Here is a 21435-nt window from a genome sequence, read left to right as displayed (position 1 = left end):
TTTTCTTTAGGTTCTGTTCCCAAAGTGGTCTGACCCTTCCCCGGTCATAGATGTAAAGAATGACGAGCCATTGGCCATGATGTTGGATATACACTTGGGCTCTGTTTGACAGCAAAGTATTATAAAAACGGAGTATTTAAAAACTACAGTATTTTATCCAGTTGATATAGGATACCTCAGTTTTGGCATATCAACGTATTTTTAAAGTATTGGCAATACAGTGACCTGTTTGGCTAGTGTCATACACAGAGATGTAAAATTAACTGGCTAGTCGTTTATAACTGCTGCAAAGACTGCCCGTCAAAAACTGTTGCAAACACGCTCTATCTATCTAGCCGTTGCATGCCAACTGATCGCCATGCACATTTACCATCGGCAGGCACAAGGCTGGTAGCTTAAAAGAGGGGCCTCCACAACAAAACGTAGCCAGCGGCGCACCAGGGTGCCGCGTCGGCACTCGCTGTCACGCTAGCGCGACGTGCCGCCGCGCGGTATCCACGGTCATAGTTTGCCGCAACACCTAGCTAGTTACTGTATCTCACATGCGGTAGCGCGCTTGTGGTTAAATCATGCGTGGTGAAGTGGATTGGATCCATCGTGCTAGCTTGTAGGAGTATTTGTAGGTGACCGCGCAACTTCATGACAGGACAGCAAGACAGCCGGTGCCGCTCTCCAATTTCAAGGGCATGCCGTTCCTCTCAGCTTGCACGGAGGGGTGGGACGGGAACGGGAACCGTCCGGTCGCACGGAGGCAGAGGCAAACGGCCGACAGCGAGAGGCGGGAGTAGTGTAAGCTGGAGGATGAAGTCCATGGCCGCTGACAGATATGACAGGGCCGCGACAGCTTCGGGCGAGGAAGAAGATGCGTTTCTTTCGCGTCCTCTGTTTAAAAAAAAAGAGGTCCAGGGTTTTCTTTTATGCAGAGAAATTATGTCATGTCCCAAGGGTCATGATCCTCTTCTTATCCAAGGCCTTCTCGATGGAATGGGCCGTGAGACTTGGGCTTGGCCCAGTTCCGTGAATAGGCAAATGGATTATAAAGAAGGAGAAGCTAGACAGAGGAGGGGAGCGATTGATTTGTGAAACGTCTGAAGCTTCTCACCCCTTGCTCTCGTCCTCACCTCCTGCTCTCTGTATCCCCCCCTTTCCTTGCTGATTTCTCACCCCATATTCTCCATCTATCCCCCGATCTAGATCTGAATATTGGTGCTGATTAGTCTGTTCGTCCCATCTTGTGCTTGGGTCGTGACAATTTGGTATTCAGAGCCAACAAAAAAATCACCACCCACTTCTTGCCTACCATATGTTCGACGAAATGTCCAGCCAACCCGAGGTGTTCACCGGCGGCGTTCTCTGCGTCACCGTGCACCATGTGTACTAACCTGGTCACTGAGGAGACACTACAGCAGGTGTTTGCCGTGTATGGTGTGTTGAAGGTCGTCGTGTTCCAGAGAATCCACCATGTGGAGGCAGTGGTTCAGCTTCGATCAAAAGTCGGGGCGGCGCGGGCTCTCGCCTTGCATGGTCGGTGTGTCTACGAGCACGCCTGCCTCCTTGACATCCAGGACTTGTCGCCGGAGTATAACCTGCACTTGTGCTCGCTGCTGGATCTCAAGCAGACCACAACCGTGGCCGAGTACACGACGGCATTCTGGGAACGAGTACATCGTGTGCTGGATCTCAACTCCACTATAAGCATCAAGTGCTTCGTACACCAGTACGTCCAGGGCTTGCGCACGGATATTCAAGCAGCCGTGCAGTCGCAAACGCCGTCTAGCATCACCAGAGCGTCGTGCCTTGCTCGGATAAGGGAGGAAGAGATCATGAAGGATGAACTGATGGGCTCCGAGAAGCGTGGTGATGGCCACGACCATGAAGTACAAGACCATGGCATCGGCGACAGCAGGCTTGCTGCTCCAACAACGACCATGCGCTCCACAGAGTGCCCGAGTTCTGACGCCACTGTCAACATATTTCCCGAGCTTGCCTCCCCTGCTGTGTGCGACGAGGCCCTCGACATCAACACCGTCCACATCACTGCACCAACGCCCGCCATCTGCTCGACCGGTGGTCTGGCCCATGGTAATGATGACGATGGCCCAATGTCAGTGTCCATGGTACTCTGGACTACACCACTGGCTACACCTCCACCGCAGCGCCCGGTTCCTGACCTCGAACTCATCACAACAACTCCCACGAGTTGTTGGTTAAAAAGCTATGTCGAGGCTGCCTACGTGTTGACACCAGTGCCCAGAACAAATCTGACAATGGTTCTGAATGCACAAGGACAGGTGATCCGGCCAGTACCATGGCCTTCGTTCTTCAGCAAGCATATCAATACAGCTCAGGGCAATATTGCCGAGTCGCCATCAAGCGCCACAACTGTGTCGAGCAGGTATGTGGTTCGTTGTTCGACCTTGCCACCACTCCATGTCAAGGTGAATATGGGGTGTGTCCGAATGTTGCTGGAGTCAGCTGCAGGTCCTTCTCTGATGTTATCTCAGGTTACCTTTGTGTTGAAAGCAATTGTCTCCTTTGTGAGGCTGAATCCAACTAAAGAAAGTATCCACAATTTTATTGATCATGCAAGAAAGTCACAGTTACTAGACCTCCTGTGCGAGTTTCTGATAGCTTCAGGTTCAGACATAAAATCAGGTTCCATAAATATGGTACTAGCAGCACGTGAGACATGCAAGACTAATTGGTATATGGCTCACGCAGTTGACATTTTGTCCATGGGTGCACAACATTTTTCACTTCCTTTAGTTAGCTCATGGCGACAAGGTCACATGGAGATGGATGATGTGTTCCAGATGCTTAAGAAATGGTGCCCACATAACCAATATGTGCAGCTGGCCTGTACAATTTATGAAGCTCACAACGAGTTCCATGCTACCAGCGAGGTTTTGACTTCGGTGCTTAATTGGGAAGCTGCACTTTTGCCCATAGACCTCCTATTCGACAAGTACACTGAGCTGATGACTGTTGAATGGCATTTTTGTCTGGTGCAACCAGTTCATGTTTATTGTCCTCTACCTCTGGCTGAACCTCCTGATTGTGGCGACGGAGGCAGAGGCAAACGGCCGACAGCGAGAGGCGGGAGTAGTGTAAGCTGGAGGATGAAGTCCATGGCCGCTGACAGATATGACAGGGCCGCGACAGCTTCGGGCGAGGAAGAAGATGCGTTTCTTTCGCGTTCTCTGTTTAGAAAAAAAGAGGTCCAGGGTTTTCTTTTATGCAGAGAAATTATGTCATGTCCCAAGGGTCATGATCCTCTTCTTATCCAAGGCCTTCTCGATGGAATGGGCCGTGAGACTTGGGCTTGGCCCAGTTCCGTGAATAGGCAAATGGATTATAAAGAAGGAGAAGCTAGACAGAGGAGGGGAGCGATTGATTTGTGAAACGTCTGAAGCTTCTCACCCCTTGCTCTCGTCCTCACCTCCTGCTCTCTGTATCCCCCCCTTTCCTTGCTGATTTCTCACCCCATATTCTCCATGTATGCCCCGATCTAGATCTGAATATTGGTGCTGATTAGTCTGTTCGTCCCATCTTGTGCTTGGGTCGTGACAAATTACCACAGTTTTGAAAATACTACAGTATTATTACTTCGGTTTTCAGTGGTAGTCAAACACCTCACAGTAAATAAAACTTTGGTATTAAAAAAAAACTACGGTATTCTCAAAATACTTAGAAAATACTCCCTCCGTCCCGAATTATAAGAGCGTTTTCCAGAATTCCGACAACATCGATATGTGACAAAAAGTCATTTCTACCCCTTCTATCGTCTTCCCTGTGATCGCCTTCCCTGCGATCCCACTAAGCTGCAGAGGATTTCAAATTCAAAATCCTCCTGCTCCTGGGCGAGGAAAAGCTCCAGCGCCTGGGCACCTCCCGCTCCAGCCCCGGGCACCTCGCCGCTCCGGCCCCTTGGCACCTCGCCGCTCCCGGCCCTGGGCACCTCGCCGCTCCAGCCCCCAGCGCCTCCTCGCCCAGGCCCCCAGCTCCTCCACACCTAGCGCATCCTGTTGCTCGCTGCGTTCCGGGCTGCAGCAAATTCAAGAGAAATCAGTAGAGAAGATTACAGGGAAGGTCAGCAGAAGATTACAGTGAAGCAGAGAAGATTAAATTGACAGCAAGAAGCTTACAGGGAAGGAGAGTAGATTAAATTGACAGCAAGAAGATTACAGGGAAGGAGAGTAGCTCCGGCTCCAGTAGCAACATCAACAGAGAAGAGAGAAAATTGACAGCAAGAAGATTACAAAGACACAGAGAATTGACAGCAGAGAAATCAACAGGTTCCTGTTCCTATGAGAGAGGCTTGGTTCATGCTGCTGTAGGAAGATTACAAAGACAAGGTACTCCAGGAAATTTAATTGACAGCAATTATCACCAATATTACAATTTACTCCATGAGTAGCTACATTGACAGAAATACTGCTTGAATTGTTTGCACGAATTTGACATCAACAAAACTGCTCCAAGAGTAATGAAGTGCTCATGATCTAGTGTGAATATTTAAATGTATGCTAACAAAGCTCATGATCTGGAGTACTCCATTATGCACAGTAGGATCAGTTTATGTCAAAACAATGTTTGATAATCTAGTACTCTTGCATATTCATTTCATGACACAATGATTGGAAATTTTGCATATTCATTTCATGAACAGAGGATATACTATGCTTTTGCATATGAACAATAACAACTACTCCACCTGTTCATGTTGTACTAGGAGTAAAGATTACAGCACATCTCCGAAGATGGTTCTCCCGGATCTAAACTGCACTCCACCCGGACAAGAAGAAGAAGATGTTAATATGCAAGATGAAAATGTGAATATGCAAGATGAAGAACCAGCACAAGTAGAAGCAGGAGGTATACTTCATGTTAACTGAATTTAAATTCAGCTAACATAAAAATTCAGTTAAATGCTTTTGCAAGCACTTTGCTTAGTTTTTATGCACCTAGGTGCATTTAAATTCAGCCAAATGCTTGTAAAAGCATTTTGCTGAATTTAAATGCACCTAGGTGCATAAAAATTCAGTTAAATGCTTTTGCAATCATTTTGCTGAGTTTTTATGCACCTAGGTACTTTTATAAACAGATTGCTCTTGGTCAGGAGGTGAACATGTCAAGCCAGAAAAAAGGAAAAGTTGGCAGAAAAGCGGCTGATGGCTTTCTATCACAAATCCCCACAGTTCCACTAAACAGAAGGTCAAGCATAAGATCACTTGCTGCTGCACTGGGTGTTAGTCGGACCACGCTACACAGGACATTCCAGCTAAAAAAGGTAAGGAGGCACTCCAACAGGGTGAAGCCCCCTTTGAAAGAGAAGAATAAGAGAGAAAGGGTTCAATTCTGCATGTCTATGCTTGACCAAAGAACCCTAGGGAATGAAAGAATTAGCTTCAATAGTATGCACAATATTGTGCATATCGATGAAAAGTGGTTCCTTATGACTAAAAGGGACAGAAACTACTACCTATTGCCGGATGAAGAAGACCCGGTAAGACCAGTTCCAAACAAGATCGGAAAAGTGATGTTTCTCACAGCAGTTGCCAGGCCCAGATACGACACTGACGGGAATGTCACTTTCTCAGGAAAGATTGGGGTTTGGCCTTTCGTCACGGAAGTTGCAGCTCAAAGAAGGAGTGAAAATAGAGAACGAGGAGTCCTAGAGATCAAGTCGCTCATAGTGAACAGAGTAGTCATGAGACAATACATGATTGAGAAAGTTGTTCCGGCGATAAAAAATGTGTGACCTGTAGAAGATGTTGGACAAACAGTCTTCATCCAACAGGACAACGCAAGGACACACATTCTGCCTAATGATGCTGAGTTCGCACAAGCAGTGGCTGAGACCGGTATGGACATCAAACTGATGCAACAGCCCCCAAATTCTCCCGACTTGAACGCTCTTGACCTTGGTTACTTCAGATCCCTCGAGTCTCTAACGGACTGCAGAGCCCCTACCACCATTCCGGAGCTAATTCAAGGGGTCCAGGAAGAATTTGATGACTATGAAGTTGGAAAGCTCAACAGAATCTTCCTCACACTTCAAACATGTATGGTGCAAATAATGAATCATGCAGGAGGAAATGCTTACAAAATTCCGCATGCGAACAAAGCAAGATTTGAAAGGCAAGGAACTCTACCTCTTAGCATCCATTTCCCTCGTGAAGTGTATTACAATGCCTTAGAGAATCTGGAACAAGATGAACACTGAAGAGAGGCTAGTTGCTTGTGATCAGAGGCTTTGTGTGGAGAGGCTAGTTGCTTGTGATCAGAGGCTTTGTGTGGAGAGGCTAGTTGCTTGTGATCAGAGGCTTTGTGTGGAGAGGCTAGTTGCTTGTGATCAGAGGCTTTGTGTGGAGAGGCTAGTTGCTTATGATCAGAGGCTTTGTGTGGAGAGGCTAGTTGCTTGTGTGGAGAGGCTTGTGATCCATATGTTTGTAGTCCTTGTGAAGTGTAATCCATACTCCATATATTGTTACTCCATATATTTGTTGATGATGTGGATAACTCCATTGTGGATTTCTCAAAGTTGTTTGTGAATTTTTTTTATTTCTTAAAGTTTTCCTGATTTTTTTTGATTTCTCAGAGTTGTTTCTGAATTTAGTTTCCGAATTCAAAGAGAGGAGAGGAGAGCTCTCGCACTACATCATCTACTCTAAATTTTCAGAGTACTACCACCAGAAGTACTCTGCATTTCTGCATCATCTTCCAAGTACTCCTCTAAGTGCTTGGGAAATTTTTCCACAAGCTTCTCTAAAGGGGTAGATGAAGTACAATAAACAGGAGTACATCCATTACATCAGATATGTACTGGCATCATGACCAGCTAGCTCCCTGACACTACTCATGAGTCAACTTTGAAAGATACAGATAAACCTACTGTAAAATTCAGTAAACAACACATACTCACTGAACTTACTGTAAGAAATTACTCCATGAAATAAACTGAATTAAACAGGAGTAAAACCTAAAAGTTCGCTGAACTAAACTGAATTTATACTTATAAATGTAGTTAAGTTTACACTTAACTTAACTGAATTTATACTTATAAATTCAGTTAACTTTAAAGAAGTTTAACTGAATCCTACTCAGTGAGTACTTAATGTTTTCTTCTTGGTCAGCTTTGCAGAAAATAAATTAACCGGTGAAGCAAGCGGCGCTTCGGGAAGTTGTTGTAAGGGCAATGTTAAACAAGCAAGAACGGGGAGGGGGCATTTCTGTAAGCTTTGTTGTCTGTTAGTACTATTGCTTTGTTCAGCAATGGAGTAAGACTACTGTAAAATTCAGTACCAGCAATAGAGTAAGCCTACCAGCAATGGAGTACTCTGTTCGGTGCTACTGCTGGCCATGTCGAGGGGAGGGAGGTCGTGGATCCAGTCGTCCTTGGCGTTGTCGTCTGCCTTGAGCGAATCCAGCCGGATCCAATCGTCCTTGCAGGTGGTGAATCCAGCCGGAGTCACAGAGGCCCCCTCCGCCGCCGCAGGCGAGCTGCTGGTCCTGCAGCGCCGCGCTGGTCGCTGTGCAGGTGGGCGGATGGGAGCAGAGCCGCGGCGCCGCAGCTGCTGTGTGGGCATCGACCCCCCTCCCCCACAAGCTTGCTCACCTCATCGCCGCGCCGCCGCAGCAGTCGCCGATGCAGATCCACCTGAGTAAAAAGGTGATCTTTGACACGACGATGCCATCTTTGGAGGGGAGTGGGTGAGCGAGGGGAATGGGATAGGAGACGCTGACGAGAGGGAGGCGGGGACGACGCCAACGAGAGGGGGGGGCGCCGACGCCGACAAGAGGGGGGCGCAAACGACGCCGGCGAGAGGAATGGGTGAGCTGTAGAGAGGCTGGCGAGGGAAAAGTGAGCTTACGGAGGAGCGGGCGAGGGGAATGGGAGCTGTCGGGGTGAGGGTAAAATCGGAAAGCGAGAAAGTTTCCTTACGCTCGCGATTTTGTACATAGAGAGCAAAATTCTCTTATAATTCGGGACGGAGGGAGTACTTTGCTATCAAACACAGCCGAGTAACAAGGACCGTGTTGATGCCGGTTTATATTGTTGACAAGTAGACTACCTAATGATTTCAGCACATCAACTGGTCAAACAACTGAACCTAGCTTATCTTAGCTTCTCATTGAGTACGATGCAGAGGCAAGCGAGCAGGAAAATGATGACAGTGACATAGAATTGGGGGCAAAGGATCGTTTGTTGGACCAGGTAAAGCGTCTATCTAGCCGGGGTAGTTCGATTAGTGCTAGGTCGTTGATCATGGTGTTGAAAGCGTCAGCTTCTCGTTGGCGCCAAGCATTTTTCAATCCCGCTTGGAACAATTGCTTCCCCAACACCACTCTGTCATCTCTATCACGTATCACATCCGATCACGTTTCACTAATTCTAAATATTCAAACGACAGTACCAAAATCGCATCATTTTAAATTTGAATCATCATGGACTCTAACCGTGGCTTGCCAGGAAATAATACAAAAACGTTGGGCCCAAAATCACCGCTCGACCCAACGACAAACCTCCGCCGCTGCCATTTCCAAAGTTTTAAAAGTAACAAGATGCGCACTAAAAAAATGGGCCTCCAAACGATCACCAGCACACCATCGCGAGGTAGCTGCAAAACAAATCATCAATCTTATTGATCTAAAAGAAGAGGTTCGACCCCTCTCTAACGCCGAAAAAATGCTAAGGACCGTTGTCTCGGATACCCTGGCTGTTACTGAAAAAATGGCCTTTTGAAAACAGCAAGGCAAAGTTCATGCTGCAATCGAAGAGAGAAAAACACGCAGTATTTCCACGCAGTCGCCTCTCAGTGTCTTCATAAGAATACTATAACATCCCTCCTAGCTGATGGGAATGAGTTCCACTCACACGCACAAAAAGCAACCATTCTGAAAGATCACTTCGGATCCTCACCTCACATCTACTGGTCGTTCCAACCACAAAAATACTACCCCAAACGCTATCTCAGCTCAGCACACTGGACTCTTCCTTCACAAATGAAGAAATAAAAGACGCGTTCCTCCAAGTGAACCCTCTCGCTAGCCCTGGACCAGATGGCTTCGGTCCGCAGTTCTATAGAAAATATTGGAACATCGTCAAGGCTCATATCAACTCCTTCATGACAGATTTACAAAACCTAACTGCTCAAACTGAATGCTTAAACAGAGCCCACCTAATACTGCCACCCAAAAAAGACCATGCAAACACACCCGACGCCTACCGTCCGATCTCCCTCCAGAATTGCCCCATCAAAGCCATCACAAAGGTACTCACCAACAGACTAAAGCCGTTGATTCCATTGCTTGTTCACGACAACCAAACCGGGTTCATCTCTGACTGTTGCATTGCTGAAAACTTTGTGTACGCCGCGGACATCGTCGGCGCGTGCCATACTAGAAAAGCTCCCACAAGATAATTAAACTAGACTTTAGCAAAGCCTTCGACTCTCTCTCCTGGGACTCCCTCACATCCATATTACACTGTCGCGGCTTCCCGCCTAAATTTACAGCCTGGGTCCATGACCTTCTCTCAACCGAAAAAACGGCCATAACGAGATCCCCGGAAACTGGATTAATTGCAAGAACGGCCTCAGACAGGGAGACCCCACATGACCCTACCTCTTCATCATCGTTGCTGATCTTTTACAACAAATGATCCAGCAAGACTGCGTCCTCTTACACCTCAGCCACCCACTGTTCTCACATCTACCACCAACTATTTTACAATATGCCGGTGACACCCTCATCACCGCCAAGGCATCCAATGACGGTCCTCGATAATTAAAAAACATTCTCCATGACTTCGCCATGGCAACCGGCCTCACTATCAACTTCGCAAAAACAACGTTCGTACCCATGCATGTCTGCCCAGCCCTGGCGGTCTCCATTGCCACCACCATGCAATGCTCAGCCTCAACCTTCCCACAGATCTACCTAGGCCTACCCCTAGCTCCCACACGCCTACCCACAAACGCCTTCCTACCTATTATTGAACGATGTCGAAAATTCTTGGCAGGCTGGCGTGCCAAAATCCTCTTCAAAGGGGATAGGTTCATCCTACTCTGCTGTCCTCGACTCCATCTTGGTCCATTTCATGTCTGTCTTCCTCATCCCAAAAGTGTTCTCAAAACCCTAGACTCTGTCCGGCGAGCCTTTTTTGGGGCTGCCGAGGAAACTTGCACTGGTGCACAATGCTTAGTTGCCTGGAAAAATGTGTGTAAACCAAAAAAGCGTGGTGGTCTAGGACTAAAAAAACCTACATGAGCAGAACAACTATCTACTTATGAAATTTTGAGCACTCCTACCAGATCAAACACCTTGGCTAGACTGGATCGCATTGCAACACCCAAATGCTCTCATCGCTCCAGAGAACAACCAATCCTTCATTTGCCAAACTATAAACCAACAACTACCAGCATTACATGCCATCTATTTTTTACTCACAAACACTGCCACTAACACTTATTTTTGGTTGGATGTCTGGTTACACCAGAAACCTCTTGCTACTCTATTCCCCTGCCTTTACTCACACACCACTACACCACTCGCTCGTGTGGCTGCTGTTTTGAACCACGGTTTAGAATCAATCCTACGGAACCACCTAACATCTATGCTGCTACCGAGTTGTGCTCTGTCTTGTCTCTCATGCAGGATTTTCAGCTGTCGACAGGACCGGATGAGCGCTACCTGAACGGTGGCCTACGCTTCTCCACGAGGGCCGCATATGCGCTGACCATGGGCGGCGACGACAACGATGATGTGCATGCCGTATCCATCTGGTCTTCATGCGTTCTAAACCGTGTGAAGATCTTCGCATGGCTTCTGTTTCGTGGTTGACTCAACTCCAAAAGCAACCTTCTATGCAAGCATATCGTCTCAGACTCACTATGCCCGCGTTGCGGATTCGATGGTGAAACCAGCTCACACATCTTCATCGACTGCCCGCTCGCGCTACGGCAACGGATTGGGTTCTCACCTACGGGTATCATTGATGACCTCATTATTTTGTGAAAGATTTGGGACTCCAGAAATGCTATGACTTTCAAGCAGCAAAATCACCACAGTATCTTCATCCTTTGACGAATCATTGATGACCTCATGCTCTGGACGCACCGGATGAAGAAACCAGAGCACGGCAAAGGATAATTTTGCTTCTCTGGTCATGACAATGAGGAAAAATATCTAGCTGTGGATGCGGATCCTGAGGGAGTTAACTAGGGAATTTATCCGAACTTTGAGCGTAACTATAGGGCTGATGAGGAAGAGGAGGAAGATGCAGCGTAGCGGTCGACGCGGGCGCCACGCCGGGCGCCTCCGGCATGGAGTTGAAGTGGCATCGAACGCCTTCGTGCTCCGGTTAACCGCGGCGCACTCGGTGTACATGTCCAGAAGCCTGTTGTCGATGACGCCCTTGGCCTTGCCCACCTGCCATTTTTAGCCATGCTGCGTGTCTAGAAAAGAAATTACCAGCAGCAACGTTCTGCGTTGGAGCGGAGAACATCCAGGCATGCATGCAGAAAAGGGTTTTAACTACCAGTCATGCTGAGACGAAAAGAAAGGAACGGCGGCAAGAAGATTAGACCCTGAGAGATAAGGTCCAGGTGTTATCTTTTTTCCTTGACGGGTGGTTGTGCGAAATGATCCAAGTGCTCCATTTATTTATTTTAGAGTCAATTACATCGGTGGTGCTACAACTTAGCGCAAACGGTCATTTTGGTGCTAGAAGTTGTGGCGTACATTAAAGTGGTGGAGAAACTTGGCTTGGGCGTGCAAATACAGTGCTTATCCCGTTTGCATATAGAATCTACGCTGACTAGATGTGTGGACCCCGCTGTTAGTGACTGGACCAAGGGGAGTGGGCGTGTGGCCTCATTTTCAAAAAAAAAACTTGAAATATTCTTTTTTTTTACAAAAAAAAGTCCACATGAACGTGGCATTATTCACCTCTGTGACCAGCGGTCAAAATATAACCAGCAAAATAGAGGCCGCTAGGTTTTGAACCAGCAACAACCTGCTACCACACATGCTGATCAAACCACTCCGCGTTACATTTTCCAGTTACACAAGTGGATAACAGGACTATATATATTTAATAAGTACGCAGGTGGAGTTTAAGTGGGCTGCAAATATTGCCGCCCAAATTACACTAACTATTACTCCCTCTGTAAACTAATATAAGAGCATTTAGATTACTAAAGTAGTGATCTAAATGCTCTTATATTAGTTTTCGAAGGGAGTATTTAAAAAGATATTAGTAAAATGTAAGTAATAAAACTTATGTTAAAATATACACCCGTGTATTATATAAAAATATTATACTAAGAAACGATGATAAGTAAATAAAAATGTTAAAATATACACTACTGATTTGTGTGTTATAAATTTCAATAATACAACCATTTCGATAATTATATAATTAACTTGATGAATTATATTTTTTGGTATAATTTGGAACAATACAATATTTTATAAACTACAACTAAAAATGTTATTCAATTGTACAAACATTTAAAAATTTATATGCATACTTATAATTCATGCTGTTAATTATAGAATTATTATAATGTTTGTATTATTGAAATTTATGACACACAAATGTCCCTATTAATTAAATGAATTTAATGCAATACACGGTGTATATTTACTAATCATATTTTTTTGTTTGTATAGTATTTATAACACATAAAAATTTCTTTTACAAATATTTCAAAAAAATACTTTTTTGCAGAATGGGCCGCAATATTTGCAGCGCATTTAATCTCCACATGCGTACTCGATAAATAAATATAGACATGTTCACATTAGTCAGTGGAAAATATGAGTCGTAGTGGTTAGACGAGTATCAGTTTTGGCACTTGGTTGCTGGTTCGAAACCTAGGCGCGCCACCATTTTGCTATCAGTTTTTGACAGGCGGGACCGGCTGATCAATGAGTTGAAAAATGCCACGTCCACATAGACTTTTTTTTGTAAAGAAAATATTCCGAGGTTATTTTTGGAAAAATCAGGCCACATGCGCCTTCTCCTTGGTCCAGCTGCTGACAGTGGGGTCCACACGCCTAGTAAGCACATATTCCGTATACAAATGAGATAATCACTGTATTTGCATGCTCAAGCCAAGTTTTTGCACCATTATGTACGCCACAACTTTTAGCACCGAAGTGACCAGTTACGTCAAGTTGTCACACCATCTATGTAATTGACTCTTTATTTTATACTGTATATATCATGCTAAATGATCCTGCGGCAAGTGTGATGGGCAATCTTCAAATCATTCGAAATATATGCCAGGCGAGGCCAGCGTGTGTCCTAAACGTGCAATCACTCATTGCCTCGGCCTGCAGCCTCAGACGTGGACACGCCTGCACGCGGTATCGCACGTAGGCCAGGCACGTGGATTTGACCGCTAATTAGTCACGGTCGGTTGCCAGTTTGATATCGCGTCATTGCACAATAATCCGCTACTTTTGCCGTTAACACGTGTAACGCACGGCAGGAGCCTTGTCCGGCCAAGTTGCTTTCATACGGCCAAAGATATATAACCCAAAAAAATTAAAATAGTACTCCCTTCCCTCCGTAAAGAAATATAAAAACGTTTAGGTTACTACTAAACCAAGTATTTCCCCGAAGAGAGAGAAGATGCATTATAATAGAGATAAGTATTTTTCTCAGTGAGAACCAAGTTTTATCGTACCAATAGGAGAATCATGCAAAACCCGTTAACTACATTTGCACGTACAAAAGCAAATACTTGCACCCAACGCGGTCAAAAGAGTTATCAATCCCCTTGAATTCGTTACTTGCAATCAAATCTTGTATAGCTAGATTAAAAAACAAAATAAATAAAATAAAATTATAGCAAAGTATTTTTGGATTTTCTAATATGATAAAGGTAGACCCGGTGGGCCATAATTTTCACTAGAGACTTCTCTCTCGAACACATAGCATACTGTGGGTAAACAATTTACTCTTGGGCAATTGATAGAAAAGAGCATAGTTATGACGTATTCACGACAATGATTATGTATATATTCATCACGTTCAAGACAAGTATAGGCATCACAACAGTTTTCGAGGGTAGAGTATTCAATCTAAATTTATTGATTCGACACAAGGGGAGCCAAAGAATATTTGCAAATATTATCAGTTGAGTTGTCAACCCAACCACACCTGGAGAACTAAATATCTGTAGCAGATGATCAGTAGCACAGTAGTATGATAGTTTGATAGCAGTGGCAAAGTAGCAATATTAACGGTAACAGTAGCAGTTTTATAGTGATTGTAACAGCGGCAGCAACAACAGTAGTAACTTAGCAAGATCAATATGCGAAAAGCGTAGGCATTGAATTAGTGATGAATAATTATGTTGGGTGACGTTCATCATGTAACAGTCACAACCTAGAGCGACACAGAACTAGCTCCAATTCATCAATGTAATGTAGGCATTGATTCTGTATATAGTTATACGTGCTTGTAATAAGAATTTGCATGACATCTTTTGCCCTACCCTCTCGTGCCAGCAGGGTACATAAGGAAACAAAGAATATTAATGCCTCCTCTTAATAGAGAAGCGGAACAAAACATTAGCACATAGTGAATACATGAACTCTTCAAACTACGGTAATCACCGGAAAGGATCCCAATTATTGTCACATTGGGGTATGCGGATCATGACGCGTAATAGGTGCGTATAACTTACAGATAGGATCAAGAACTCAAATATATTCATGAAAACATAGAGGGTTCAGATATGAAATCATGGTACTCGGACTAGTGACAAGCATTAAGCATAGCAAAGTCATAGCAATATCAGTCTCAAAACATAGTGGATATTAGGGATCAAGCCCTAACAAAACTAACTCGATTACATGATAAATCTCATCCAACCCATCACCGTCCACCAAGCCTACGGAGAAATTACTTACTCCCGATGGTGAGCATCATGGAATTAGCGATGATGAAAGGTTGGTGATGATGATGGCGACGAATCCCCCTCCCCGGAGCCCCGAACGGACTTCAAATCAGCCCTCCCGATGAAGAATAGGAGGTGGCGGCGGCTCCGTATCGTAAAACACGATTAAGCTTCTTCTCTTATTTTTTCTTGGAAAATAGGAATTTATAGGCTTGAGATTAGGGTTAGGGGAGCCACGTGGGCCCTACAAGCTACATGGGCGCGCCAATATCTTTTATGTGTTCCATTAAAAATCTCCAAAAAGTTTCGTCAAATTCCCAGAACTTTTGTTTCTGCACAAAAACAACACCATGGTAATTCTGCTGAAAACAGTGTCAGCCCGGGTTAGTTTCATTCAAATCATGCAAATTAGAGTCCAAAACAAGAGCAAAAGTGTTTGGAAAAGTAGATACGACAGAGACGTATCAACTCCCCCAAGCTTAACTCATTGCTTGTCCTCAAACAATTCAGTTGAAAAACTGAAAGTGATAAAGAAAAACTTTTACAAACTCTTTTGTTTTTGTATCCATATATGAGCTTAGATTGTACCCAAGTTTTCAGCAAAGATCGTAACTAATCATACAAATGATAACTCTTAGAAATTATATTAACTCATATCAATGGCATAATCAAGTAGCGAGCAATAATAACATATCTCAAATGCCAACACTTTGTCAAAGCAATCATGATATAATAAGATAACATGGTATCTCGCTAGCCCTTTTTAAGACCGCAAAACATAAATGTAGAGCACCTCCATAGTTCAAGCAGCGACTAAACATTATAATTCAAGGTAGAAGAGATCCAGTCATGATGCACAGAATATTAACTATACACAATGCATAAGAATGACAATAGTGCTCTCGGGGCTGGTGATTTAGTTGAGAAGGTGATGACTCAATGATAGAAGTAAAAAAACATAAAAGTAAATGGATAGGCCCTTCACAGAGGGAAGCAGAGATTTGTAGAGGTGCCAGAGCTCGACGCTTAAATAGGAGATAAATATAATTTTGAGAGGCATGCCTTTCCTGTCAACGTGACGACCGAGAATTTTCAATATCTTCCATGCTAAACACATTATCGGCGGTTCCCAAGCAGAAAGGTAAAGTTTACTCCCCCTCCACCAACAAACACAAGCCATGGCTAGCCAAATCCACGGGTGCCCTCCATACCAACAACTTTCTGGGGGGGAGTTTGTTTCATTATTTATTTATTTTCATTTTGGTTATAGGACTGGGCATGCCAATTACCAGCCTCTCTCGTGAAATGACGGGTGAATAAACCCCCATCCTGAGAATAACCCGCTTAGCATGGAATATGCTAACCACTCCCATCGCTCCATGAGCGGTACAAGACACAAAAATCAGATGTTCATTTGAATGATTAGAGGTGGCACATGCAAATTTACTTGGAAAGACAGAGTAAGACCGCATATAGGTAGATATAGTGGACTCATCTCGAACAACTTTGGTTTAGGGATTTGGATGCACAAGCAGTATTCCCACTTAGTACAGGTGGAGGATAGCAAGTAGATTGAGAAGCTACCAACTAGAGAGCGAAAACGGTCATAATCATGCATTGTGAATAATTAACATTAAATACTAGCATGAGTAGGATATAAACCACCTTGAACATAAATATCATGGAGGCTATGTCGGTTTCGAATCAACTGCATGCGTGAACATGTGCCAAGTCAAGCCACTTGAAACATTTAGAGGAGAATACCACATTTACATCATAACCATTTTAGTGCATGTTGACACTCAAGATAAATCCTTATCCACTCCTAGCTACTTAAGCATGGCATGAGAAACTATAATCTCTAATTGTCATCATAAACATGTTTACTCATAATATGTTGAATCATGGGTACCGAGTTAAACATATTTACAAAAACAAAAACCAATTGGGTTTATACCCACTTTTCCTTGCCACAGTCAGTTCATCAAATATCGTCATTATTGCCTTTCACTTGCACAATCGAATGATATAAAAAATAATAATAGTGTAAGAGTGCCGTGGACTAAGCTGGAATCTGCAAACATTTTATTCAAGGGAGAAGACAAAGTAATTTGGGCTCTTTGTTAATTCAACAATAATGCATATGGGAGCCACTCAACAATTTCATCGTGGTCTTCTCCCTAGGGCGACTCAACGAAAAGGAAAGAATTTCAGAGAAACACACTGAAATATTTTGGAGTTTGTAGTTTGTCTGAAGAAAGCAAAAATAACAAAGGAGAAAAACTATTTACACGGGAAAACTCCCAACAAGCAAAAGAAGAAACGAGAAATATTTTTGGGTTTTCTTTTATTACTACAACTAATTAAACTAGAAAGAAAAACTGAAAAGAAGTGATAAATATATTTGGATTTTGTCAAACTTTTTCAAACACACAAGAAGAAAGCAAAAATGAAACTAACATGGATTATACAATGAAATAGGATGAACACGACAACTAAAATGAATGTGTGAACATGAAGTAATGTCAGTGAGAAAACATACCCCCCAAGCTTAGGCTTTTGGCCTAGCTTGGTAATCACCATTCCTGATCAGGGTAATAGTCAAAATGGTAGCTCATGGAGGCACGCTGGGCTGCCTCCTCAGCGAGACGAGCAGCCTCCACTTCCGTGTTATACTCTCGCACCACGTTCTCATGGAGAAAATGTCTTTATTTGCTCTGAAAATCAAATAGAACAGGTGCATGCAAAATAACAAAGACATCACGGTATTTATCAAATATCAAGTTATAGTCATATATGTGAGCGTTGTTCATAATGAAATCATGGCGCTGCATTGCCTCAAAATCTAGATATTTATCAGGTAATATAGGATCATTAGGACTAGGGGAGACCCCTAGCTTTGCAGCTATGCGAGAGGCATAAATTCCTCCATATAAATGACCATTACCCGTGTTGCGTTGCATCCTCCATCCAAGAATTGCCCCAAGATTATATGGTTTGAGGCCTGTTAGAGCCGTATGAATAATGGTCAAATCAGGGGTGCAAAGTGCACTACAGTCTTGTTTACCAGCGATGCAATTTACGTTAAAAAGTGCAAAGTAATGAATAGAGGGAAATTGAATACTTTTTTATTCTAGTTTGTGTGACTTCTCTATCCTCGCCATTACAAAGACTATTAAGGAACATATCATAATCAGATTTTTGCGGTTCATCAAGTGAACCCCAATACGGAATTTTGCATGCATCACAAAATTCTTCTAGAGGCTCATCGTAGGCTCTATCATAAAAATGAAATAAAACTCTAGAATCACGTGTATGGTACTCAAACTTTGAGGTGAATGAATAAGAGAGGTTATAGTGTTGCGGTCGCTTATCTACCAGGAAGGCGGTGAGCTCAATGTTCTGAATGTATTGATCAGATTCTTCTTTAATACCGGCACCTATCATGAACTTGTTGCACAGCCACCGACAATGATTTGGCATCGGTAACCCGCGCCGAACTTGCCCTTGGTTCAACATACGCCTGCTGTACCAAGCTCTCACTCGAAGACCCCTCCGAGGACCTCCTCCTCGAAGAGCTCCTCCTAAAGAAGTTCATTTTTCCTACGAAAAAATTTCTGAAATTTTTGGGCCACAAAATGATGTCAATAAAACTTCACAAGATTGATAGCAAGTACTCATATAGATGTCTAGAGGCTATATCAACCAGTCAAACTACTTGGAACTCAAGCATTCAACATGCAACCTCATTTTCAATAGCACCAAGAGCAGCTGATTAGGAAAAATATAATCCACTGAAGAAAAAACTAATTGGAGCAATGGAGGAGTCACATACCGAGGAGCAATCCCCCAAAATAGTTTCGGAAACGGAGCTCCGAGCAAAGAGATCGAAAATCTTAGATTTGGGAGCAAGAACACGAGGGAGAGATCAACCAGGAATTTTTTTCTAGAGGTAAAAGAGGTTGAAGGGATAAGTGAGTGGGTCCTTGTGGGGCCCACAGGGCACCTTGGCGCACCCTAGGGGGTGGCCACGCCCTGGTGTCTTGTGAGCACTAGGGGCATCCCCAAGGGTTGTGTTCAGTGCTAGAAATTCTTAAATATTCCAGAAAATTTCATGTTAAAATTTTACATTATTCTGAGAAAATTTACATTTGGGCTATTTTTATTGCGCGGATAATTCAGAAAATAGGATAATCACGGAATTTTACTTTATTAACTAAGAAAAACATAGGACAAACAGTAGGTACAGGAAGTTGTGCTTACTAAATTCATCGACCACATGCCCAAAAAAACAATCCATTAATAAGGTTGATCAAGTCTTATTAACAAACAATTTCTGAGTAACATGAAACGGAAGAATCTTTGTATAACACTAGGTTACCTCAATGAGGATATGCATGATACATCTCCAACGTATCTATAATTTTTTATTGTTCCAAGCTGTTATATTATCATTCTTGGATGTTTTACAATCATTTTATATCATTTTTTGGTACTAACCTATTGACATAGTGCCCAGTGCCAGTTGCTGTTTTCTACATGTTTTTTACATCGTAGGAAATCAATACCAAACGGAGTCCAAACGCAGCGAAACTTTTTGTGGATTTTTTGGACCAAAAGACATCCAGTGGGCCAAAGAAGTACCAAAGAGGGAGCCCAAGGTGGGCACAAGACACCAGGGCGCGCCTGGAGGCCCAGGCGCGCCCTGGTGGGTTGTGCCCACCTCGGTGGCCTCCCGCACCGCCTCTTTGCTTTATAAATACCCCAATATTCCAGAAACCCTAGGAGAGTCGACGAAAATCCATTCCAGCCGCCAAAGTTCCAGAACCCCCAGATCCAATCTAGACACCATCACGGAGGGGTTCATCATGTCCATTGGTGCCTCTCCGATGATGCGTGAGTAGTTCATTGTAGACCTACGGGTCTGTAGTTAGTAGCTAGATGACTTCCTCTCTCTCTTTTGATTCTCAATACAATGGTCTCTTGGAGATCCATATGATGTAACTCTTTTTGTGGCGTGTTTGTTGGGATCCGATGAACTTTGAGTTTATGATCAGATCTATCTTTTTATCCATGAAAGTTATTTAAGTCTTCTTTGATCTCTTATATGCATGATTGCTTATAGCCTCGTATTTATTCTCCGATATTTGGGTTTTGTTTGGCCAACTTGATCTATTTATCTTGCAATGGGAAGAGGTGCTTTGTGATGGGTTCGATCTTACGATGCTTGATCCCAATGACAAAAGGGGAACCGACACGTATGTATCGTTGCTATTAAGGATAACAAGACGGGGTCTATTTCTACATAAATAATTCTTGTCTACATCATGTCATCGTTCTTATTGCATTACTCCGTTTCTCCATGAACTTAATACACTAGATGCATGCTGGATAGCGTTCGATGGGTAGAATAATAGTAGTAGATGCAGGCAGGAGTTGGTCTACTAATCTTGGACGTGATGCCCATATAATGATCATTGCCTGGATATCGTCATGATTATTTGAAGTTTTATCAATTGCCCAACAGTAATTCATTTACCCACCGTTTGCTATTTTTCTCGAGAGAAGCCACTAGTGAAATCTACGGCCCCCAGGTCTCTTCTTTATTATATTTTCCTTTGCGATCTATTTTTATTTGCTTTTATTTTTAGATCTATTAAACCAAAAATACAAAAATACCTTGCTGCACTTTATTTTATTTGAGATCTATTTATCCCATCTATCATATTTTTATCCCGTCTACTTGCCAATTTCTGGCGTCGTTGCCCGAAAGGGATTGACAACCCCTTTAATATGTCAGGTTGCGAGTATTTGTTATTTGTGTGCAGGTGCCATTCACATAGTGTTGTGTGGTTCTCCTACTGGTTCGATAACCTTGGTCTCATCACTGAGGGAAATACCTACCGTTGCTGTGCTGCATTATCCCTTCCTATTTGGGGAAATACCGACGTAGTTCTAGCAGACATCAATGCATCTTCCCAATAATAAGAGTTTCATATTTCTTTTTGACAGATGGAAGAGGGAATTCAAAACCTCCAATAGTAATTGCGAAACCTTTTCAATACAGTTGATACCATTCACTTGAATTTGTTTCTTCGGAAAGTATACCGTATGCTCATTACCATTGACATGGAAAGTGACCTTGCTTTTATTGCAATCAATAACAGACCCTGGAGTATTCAAAAAGGGTCTACCGAGAATAGTCGACATGTTGTCGTCCTCGGGCATATCAAGTATAACAAAGTCTGTCAAGATGGTAACATTTGCAACTACAACAAGCACATCCCCAAAAATACCGATAGTATGGAGTTGATTTGTCAGCCATTTGCAATGATATTTCAGTAGGTGTGAGTTTATTCAAATCAAGTCTTCTGTATAGAGAGAAAGGCATAACACTACGACCGACTCCCAAATCACATAAAGCAGTTTTGACATAATTTCTTTTAATGGACCATAGTATGGTAGGTATTCCTGGATCTCTTAGTTTCTTAAGTACTCCATCCTTAAAAGAATAATT

At 43.4% G+C, this 21435-nt stretch overlaps 1 protein-coding gene across 5 annotated transcripts; it reads right to left on the bottom strand.

Annotated features, from left to right (window-relative positions):
* Positions 1-3639: 3639 nt before the first annotated feature.
* LOC123168408 (uncharacterized) lies at positions 3640-8075 on the bottom strand. 5 transcript variants are annotated; one of them, XR_006484311.1, is made up of 3 exons: positions 7326-7964; positions 4715-4780; positions 3640-4044 (listed from the first exon to the last, which is right to left on the bottom strand). XR_006484311.1 is itself a non-coding variant. In XM_044586281.1 (2 exons), exons 1-2 carry the CDS (start codon positions 7587-7589, stop codon positions 3817-3819), a joined length of 492 nt encoding a protein of 163 aa, XP_044442216.1. In that variant the 5' UTR covers positions 7590-7953; the 3' UTR covers positions 3640-3816. The 5 variants fall into 5 exon arrangements, 1 of the variants encoding a protein (XP_044442216.1); XR_006484312.1 differs by lacking the exon at positions 7326-7964 and adding an exon at positions 6156-6394; XR_006484310.1 differs by having other exon boundaries at positions 3640-4780; positions 7326-8075.
* Positions 8076-21435: the final 13360 nt, after the last annotated feature.

Source organism: Triticum aestivum, chromosome 7D, assembly GCF_018294505.1.
Source record: "Triticum aestivum cultivar Chinese Spring chromosome 7D, IWGSC CS RefSeq v2.1, whole genome shotgun sequence".
Classification (NCBI taxonomy): domain Eukaryota; kingdom Viridiplantae; phylum Streptophyta; class Magnoliopsida; order Poales; family Poaceae; genus Triticum; species Triticum aestivum.
The sequence above is the reverse complement of the archived record's forward strand: the minus strand, read 5'-3'. Positions and strand labels throughout refer to the sequence as shown.